Source organism: Vespa crabro, chromosome 6, assembly GCF_910589235.1.
Source record: "Vespa crabro chromosome 6, iyVesCrab1.2, whole genome shotgun sequence".
Taxonomy (NCBI): domain Eukaryota; kingdom Metazoa; phylum Arthropoda; class Insecta; order Hymenoptera; family Vespidae; genus Vespa; species Vespa crabro.
This window is the reverse complement of record NC_060960.1, coordinates 9,400,119-9,407,618: the sequence shown is the minus strand read 5'-3', so window position 1 is coordinate 9,407,618 and position 7,500 is coordinate 9,400,119. Positions and strand designations below refer to the sequence as shown.

The 7,500-nt window shown below is 37.7% G+C and overlaps 2 protein-coding genes and 1 long non-coding RNA gene across 21 annotated transcripts in view; 1 reads left to right on the top strand and 2 right to left on the bottom strand.

Annotated features, from left to right (window-relative positions):
* Positions 1 to 4,110, bottom strand: part of LOC124425260 (zinc finger protein 665-like) — an 11,377-nt gene extending 7,267 nt beyond the window's left edge. For 3 of the 18 annotated variants that reach the window (XM_046965424.1, XM_046965432.1, XM_046965433.1), the window contains exons 1-4: positions 3,425 to 3,943; positions 2,085 to 2,190; positions 986 to 1,387; positions 1 to 379 (exon numbers count right to left, since the gene is read on the bottom strand). The exon at positions 1 to 379 is cut by the window's left edge and continues 139 nt beyond it. In XM_046965424.1, coding sequence (XP_046821380.1) covers positions 1 to 379; positions 986 to 1,387; positions 2,085 to 2,135 — 832 coding nt within the window. In that variant the 5' untranslated portion in view covers positions 2,136 to 2,190; positions 3,425 to 3,943. The other 15 variants (XM_046965429.1, XM_046965430.1, XM_046965431.1 and 12 more) reach the window with 14 other exon arrangements.
* On the top strand, positions 2,798 to 5,721 carry LOC124425262. Its single transcript, XR_006942456.1, has 2 exons — positions 2,798 to 2,936; positions 4,596 to 5,721. It is a non-coding gene; the product is annotated as an uncharacterized LOC124425262 (long non-coding RNA).
* Positions 5,024 to 7,500, bottom strand: part of LOC124425261 — a 24,961-nt gene continuing 22,484 nt past the window's right edge. For both annotated transcript variants that reach the window (XM_046965445.1, XM_046965446.1), the window contains exons 3-5: positions 7,372 to 7,500; positions 7,103 to 7,247; positions 5,024 to 6,701 (exon numbers count right to left, since the gene is read on the bottom strand). The exon at positions 7,372 to 7,500 is cut by the window's right edge and continues 24 nt beyond it. In XM_046965445.1, the coding sequence (XP_046821401.1) occupies positions 6,090 to 6,701; positions 7,103 to 7,247; positions 7,372 to 7,500 (886 nt within the window). In that variant the 3' untranslated portion in view covers positions 5,024 to 6,089. The remainder of the gene's footprint in view (positions 6,702 to 7,102; positions 7,248 to 7,371) is intronic.

Genomic DNA, 7,500 nt, shown 5'->3' with positions numbered 1-7,500 from the left:
GCATTAAGCTCTGTTGTAAGTCTTGTGGTGGTTGTAACTGAAGATCGCATTGAACTTGACAGTGAACCTGATTATCGCTACAGCGTTCGGTGGTACAGCTGCCACCTTCATCCTTGACTTTGTTGTCGTCCCGCTGAGTGTTCTGGTTATGTGAGGTCGATCCATTGTTCTGTGCATTTTGATGATTCTGCATTTGGTGATGAGATTGCTGCTGCTGCTGCTGCTGCTGTTGCGGCTGCTGTTGCTGCTGCTGGTGCAGCTGCTGCTGTTGAGCCTGCATTTGTTGTTGCATTTGCACGTGTGCTGCCTGTAAGTGACTAACGCTCGCCGGGATATGCGCCCCGTCTAGATTAAGGCCAGGAAGAGAAACTGGAATCTGCTAATAACAAAAGACAAATAATACATTATTAAAAAGTTATCAAAATATTACAGTTGTTCTTGATGTAATGTTTTTATTATTTTTTTTTTTTCTTCTTTTTCTTTCTTTCCTTCTTCTTTTATTTTACTTTATTTTATTTTATTTTATTTTCTTTTTCTTTTTAATACTCAGTATTCCAATCGTCTGTAATATTTCATCAAGTACTACTGTCAAATGAGCATTGTCTGACATATATCATATAGATTAACGAATATTATTTAAAATTTTAAGAGCTACTCACAAGCTGCTATATACCGAAATATAAGAATACTGCGTCGAAAGTAAGAAAGTAGGAAGTGAAAGGTGGAAATAGGATGGGAAATGGAGAAAGAGAACATTATGGCAAAAGCAAAGAAAATTTGCCGAAGATAGTAGACCGTTAACTCAAAGGCCGCTTTACTCATTTGGCATTATGTATATCTTTTCCACCTACTCACATTTCCATAAAGATACGCGCAAGGTACTATGTTACTGCAACTCCTGCAAAGGCAGACTCTAATACTCTGCTATGATAGTTCATAAGCCACATTCGATCTTCGAGTATAGCGTGCTTCTACGCAAACAAACCTGAGAGTTGGACTGCATAGAGCCATGATGGTTGCTACTGCTAACTGAAGGTTGATGGTGATGATGTGCCGACTGAGAGGTTGACTGATGATGAGAGCTGGAGTTCAATGCCATTTCCTGATTCAAGGAGGAGGCTGGCTCTTTGGAGGATGCCTCCCCACTTCCACCGCTCCTATGAGAGGAGTTGTGGTGGGAATGGTGGTAGACCGAGACCTGAGGTAGCGGTCCGGGAAACAGATTGGTCAGGACCCAATACTTAGCTACCGAGGAGGCTAACGCTACGGCTGTACCTACACGCAGGTCCGCGGATGAATGAGGGGTATTCCCCACATTGCCAAGGCCAGTAGAAGTAGCCAAACCACCTGGGTATGAAGGACGACCACTTTGACCCGCGTTTACATCCTACCGATATACATTCAGACATTTGTACAACATCAATAGGGCATGCAACGGCATGCACCAGGCTCGATTCCAATCGACAAGTGCGCCAATAAGGATTAAGTCCTCCCAAAGAGTCTAGGCTCAAGCATTATAGATCGGTTAATATTTACCTAAATACAAGATAGATATTTATTTGTCTTAGTGAACATGTTTCAACATTTAGGAAGAAAATTCTGATTATCTCAAGAATATAGATAAATGTGTTGCGAAGATTGGCTGTAATAGAATATTTACTTGTAGAACATTTTATCTGAATGTTAAATTATTATATTTAACATGTTACTTAGAAAACGAATAAGATATAGATTAATATATTCATATACGGATATATATATATATATACACACACACACATATATATATATGTATATATACACGTTCACAGAATACCAAAAATATATTCATATAAATGTAAACTGTCATCTACTTTTGTTAGTAAATAAAATATAAGTTTGCGTAACTAGTTTTGAAATGAGAGTACAAGATAGACAGAGAGCACGTAAGTCTTGAATAGTAAAGTAATGCGACAATAAATATGACACATATCTTCTTAACGTTGAAGAATACCTAATAAGATATATCTTTAAACACAAACAATATTTCCATCGCGCAATTGTAGCTTGGTAAGTAGCCTGCATACGTTTAAAAATATTCTCACCTCTTGTTGAGCCTGCGTAGTCGCTGGCAACGCATGCTGCTCGCTGTTCATCTTCGTTCACTGAAGGCTACCAATTAAGTGCTTCTGACATAATTCACTTTTCATCCTGCAGAACACATGACTCGAATTTAAATCTTAACTTCAATAACCCCTATTGGAACTATCGAAATTAAAAAAAAAATAAGAGAGCGAGAAAAAAAAAGAAGAAAAAAAAAAAAAAAGAACTATCTTTATAAAGCTTCTTAATGTCGCTCGAGTCGCGTCATTTCCTTACGAATGCCATAACGTCTCAGCACGTAAAAACCCCTCGTATAACTACTATTAGATTTCATGAGGAATAATATAAGAGTCTAACATTAAATCGGTAGGATTTGTATTGGAAATCGAAGAAAAACCAAGTGTCACGACGTTTAACCTCGAAAATGGTCGATTTGAGCGTATAATACTCGGTCGGCTATGAGAAAATCGCGGACGTCATCGCTCTATGTGGGAATTTTCCGATACGCGCGATCCGACGTGGCGATCGATCGGAATAAACACGAAAGTAGCCACGAAAAAGGCGATCCTCGCGAATGAAATCGATCACGTCTTCTTAACCTCCAGAAATTTTTTTTATTCGACGAAGCGGGAAATGGGTGAGTCATCGGCTAGCATCTTCGGGAGCGTGACAAAGGGGCCGCGTAAAAGCGATGAAGAAAGCGGCCTGCGTTTCAGCGGCAACGACAACGACAACGACAACGGCAAAGGCAGAAGCACCTCGTACGAGTACGCAGCTGTGCTTCAATGTCGGCCACGATCAACCGGCGTAGAATTCCCCGCGCTCGAAGGAATCTCCGCGTTTACCATCTTCTGGTTAGTATCGCACATATGACGCGTGAATTATATTGTCGCTCGGTAGAGAGAACGTGGAACGGGGACAAGGGGCCACAAGATGGTGGTGACACAAGATTCGGGGGCAAGGGAATGTACCTGTATGTGCATCGTAACGAGTGGGGGGAGAGAGGGGAGGGAGGAGTAAGAGGGAGGGAGAGAGAGAGAGAGAGAGAGAGAAGGCGGGGAAGAGAAATAAAAAAAAGAGATATCTATACTGTATATATATATATATATATATACATATCATATATATATATATATATGTAGGTTTATACAAAAGAGAGAAAGAGAGAGAGAGAAAGGAGACTATGCGTAGAAAGAGATAGAGAGAGAGAGAGAGAGAGAGAGAGAAAGAGATAGAAAGATGGAGGCAAAGAAACGAGGCGCAGCGAGTTCTTTGACCAGGGCCAGAACCACACCGAGTATCAAAGTTACCTTCGTAATAGAGCTTAGAGAATTGGACTCACGTGGTAAAGGATGCCGTCGGCGGTTCAGGCATCTCGCTCTTACGGCCTTAGGCCGTCCCGTGCACGGGGAGACGCGCGTCCCGACGCAGGGGGGACGCCTTTCGCCGCCTCTCGACGTCTCACCTCGCCACGGATACCCACAAGCAAATCCTCGATAATGGCCACGCTCCCTCGCCCTCCGCTTCAACAATATCATCCAAGTGTACGCCGTCGAGAACGGAATAACGGAGGACCAAATTCGGCCCTGTTCGACTCCGACGTGCCACGTAATTTCACGAAAATCTTGGGAAGTGCCTACGTGCTCGCGGTTAACAGAAAATACGACGACTGTCATGGCGTCCCTCGCCCACCCCGCAGGAACTTACGCGCTCGGTGCGTCCGAAGGACGCGCCATACCGAATTAACTCTTATGAGAAAATTTCCCGTGCAATCTATTCTACGTCGATCAAAACGAATTCCTATGCATTTTGAAACGATGAATCTTAGTATAATTTCGAAAATATCTAAATCTAATGTCTCGAGTACCCTTTGTCGTATCGTCGTTGTTGCGCGCGCAACATCCGCTTGCGCGCGCATCGGCTATACTTCCTGTAGAGATTGAACCGCCAAACCAAAATTCTGGATGACGATGAAAAATTCTTCACACCCGATCGATCGTCCCCGCTAAGCTGTGTGCCTTCCTCCTCGCGTACTAACGTACCGTTATATCCCATACTCGTTTCGCATATGTTTTCTCTTTTTCTTTTTTTTTCTTTTCTATCTTCATGATATATATATATATATATATATATATATATATATATATATATAGGTAATGAAAGCACGATCAATTAGTACTATGGATATAACACATGTACGTCGATGACAGTACGTAAGCACGACTGATTTAAATATGCATTTGCCGGAAGTCAATTTAACTATCTTTTTTGCAAAGACGCCCTCGGATTGGTTAAAAATCAATGATGTATTCTAACGAACCAATTACATCGTGTTTCGTAAAAAGTACCTGACTGTAGATGGTGTTCCAGTTGTTACTTATTTCTGGAATACATAGATTCATCTATACTTACATAATTATAGCGTTACAGTCGGTAAGTGCGTTGATTTCTTTATGGACGATATTAATATGGCGGATACTTGATAAATTTTTTTTCTGCTTTTATTTTTTTAGAGGTTACCGACAGAGGCAGCACTGGCGTCCGACTACAGGCACTCTAAAAAATCGATAATTCTTCTTAATGTTAGTCTTATCCAATTTATATCGCTTATTATTTGGAGACATAAATTTGTACAATTAATTTTTTCTTTCTTTTTTTCATAAAATCAAGTCAATTTTTTTTATTTTTGTGACAAATACGATTTCATGAATCACGTGGTAAAACAGATTAAATTTAATTATGCGATAAACGTGATTAAAAGATTTTGAGGGGAAAAAAAGAAAGGGTAATATAACGTGTGTGAAAAATTATTGTACTTAGGTGAATATAAAATGAAAGAAAATATTTAGAATACGCTAATTTTTTTTATAGACCTTTTTTTTATTTTATCTCATTTTATTTCGTCGAAATAATGTAATGCCTTCTTTTGTTTTTTTTTTTCTTTTATCTTAGATGCGAGAGTATGTTTTATATATTTGTTGTGTTTTCTTAAATTTATTACTAAAAATATTCATCGGTATTTACACTTACATTTACAAAGATTTGTACAAGAATCGATTTGGCCAGACACAAATATGGAATGATATGAATTACTTAAATAATCACATACATATTTCCATTCATTCGTAGAATGCTTTAAAAATTGTAGACAAAGGTGAACAGAAATTTTTCATTGATAAAGATTAAAATATTTATAAATTAACAATTATAATCTGCCTCGTAATCTTTTTTCTATTTTTAATTTTTCTTTTTTTTTTTTTTTTTTTTTTTCAAAAATCACTCTCGTCGACAATTTCCAAAGTATTGATGAAAAACATACACACAAATAATAGAATATTCAAAGTTTGTATGATTGGCATTTCTTTGTGCATAATGATTATTAATTTTTCATTATATATCTGAGTTTTTCGTAATAAGAAAGAGAAATGATTCGAATCACTTCAAATTATTAATTTTCTTTCTTTCCTTTTGTTTGATGATTCTTAAAATTTATATTAAGAAATAAAATTCATAAATGATCGGATACATTCAATTCATGATCATCGAAATAAATTTACAATTAAAGGTCACCTAATTTAGAGCGACAACAAATTGGAAAAAAAAAAAAAAAAAAAATAAAAAATAAGAAAACCACATTAAGACGTTGACTAGTATGTTAATATATACAATAATTGTTAATAAACATGTACAACAACTTGATCGTTAAATAAAATTGAATATTTATACATAACTTTCTTATAGTTATTTGGTGTCACTGTAAATTTCTCCTCTCATTATACTATAATTGGATATGTTTAATAACTTTGATAATAAGGATTCATACTTTCGATAAATCGGGAAAATGTTATAGATCGTTGATATGAATGATGTGTATCGTGCATTAAAAGCAGGATAAAATTTTGTCGCGTTAAAGCTGAAACGTTATGGTATCTGTGATTTTTATAATTGAATATTTTCATAGGTACGACGTTTCATATTGATATTATACAATATCGATATAAACATGTTTATAATTCGGTAGTTATTTCATCCTGTGGCCTGAAGCCAAGGATCGTGAAATCATCTATGAGGTAGTCGCAATCGGGTAATCTATCGGACAATATGGTATAGTTGGCAGCTTCTACAGCGCTTTGAAATTCCCATTGAGGATTAATTTCTCGATCGAGAACGCTCGTTTCACGACCATTAGATCCACGATTGATATCTGGTAACGTAGCACCGCCATTATGATTATTAAACACCGATATGGCTAATTCCTGAAAATGCGATCCGTTTGATTTCAGCCTTTTTTGGGTGCCGAATACCAAAGGAGTCATCTGTCCCATCGTAGACTCGTTTCGAGTGAGCTTGTCGTGATAGGGCATGGAACTGTTTTGTCCTAAGCTCGAACCAAGTGGACTATCCTTGGCATATCCTAAACTCGAACTTGCCGGACTAATACTGGACTTGTCACTCGCTTGAAAAGTGGCAAGTGGTAAGTTCGCTTGAAAAGTTGTGAGATTGGTTGGCGTACTTCTAGGTTCAAATGTTTGAGACGGCGGAGTTATCACAACCGACTCCGTTGGATTCGTTTGGACGGACGTTGTTGGATGCTGCAGGAATGTCACGAGTTGAGCCACCTTTAAAAGTAAAATAACACGTTAAAATAAGACCTATCGATTTGAGAACATCTTTTTCTACTGTCATATATATATATATATATTTTTTTTTTTCTAACATAATGTTTCTAGCTAATACTTGCTTCTAACACGTATTATCTACGAACTACTTTTTTTCAAAATACATGTAACTCACCGAAATGCTTAAGAGACTGCCATGAAAAAAAGAAAGATTAAAGAAGAAATTGAGAAAGAGAAAGAACGAGAGAAGAGAGAGAAAGAGAGAGAGAGAGAGAGAGAGAGAGAAGGAGAGACAGAGAGAAAAAAGAGATAGATAGATAGATTGAGAGAAAGAGAGAGAGAGAGAGAGAATCGCGTTTTTTGATTTAATAAATGTCATCGTTAAGAAATTGTCAACTCACTTCTGGGCTACTGTGTCGCTTGTACCTTCTGAGTAAACGTTCTGCCCAAGATAATAATCTCTGCCAGTCATCGGGAGGTAACTGTATATCCTCGTCCTTTCTGTTAACAAGGACTAATATCCTTGCGAGGTCGCGAAGAACGGGTCTAATTGTAGGCGTATTAATCATAATTTATCGTTAATCGAGTAATCTATTCGAGTAGCTTAATATTATTATTTTAATTAAATATACGAAATTATAAAGGGGAAGACTCGTGAAATGGTCGTTACCTGTACGCTTGAATGCCAACGGCGCCATCCCCGTTACTTCCGGAGTAATATAATTCTCTAACTTGTCTTCTTGTGTCGTTTAACATGGAAAGGAAAGTGTGTCCCTCGCCTCTTAACGTTGCAAGATGC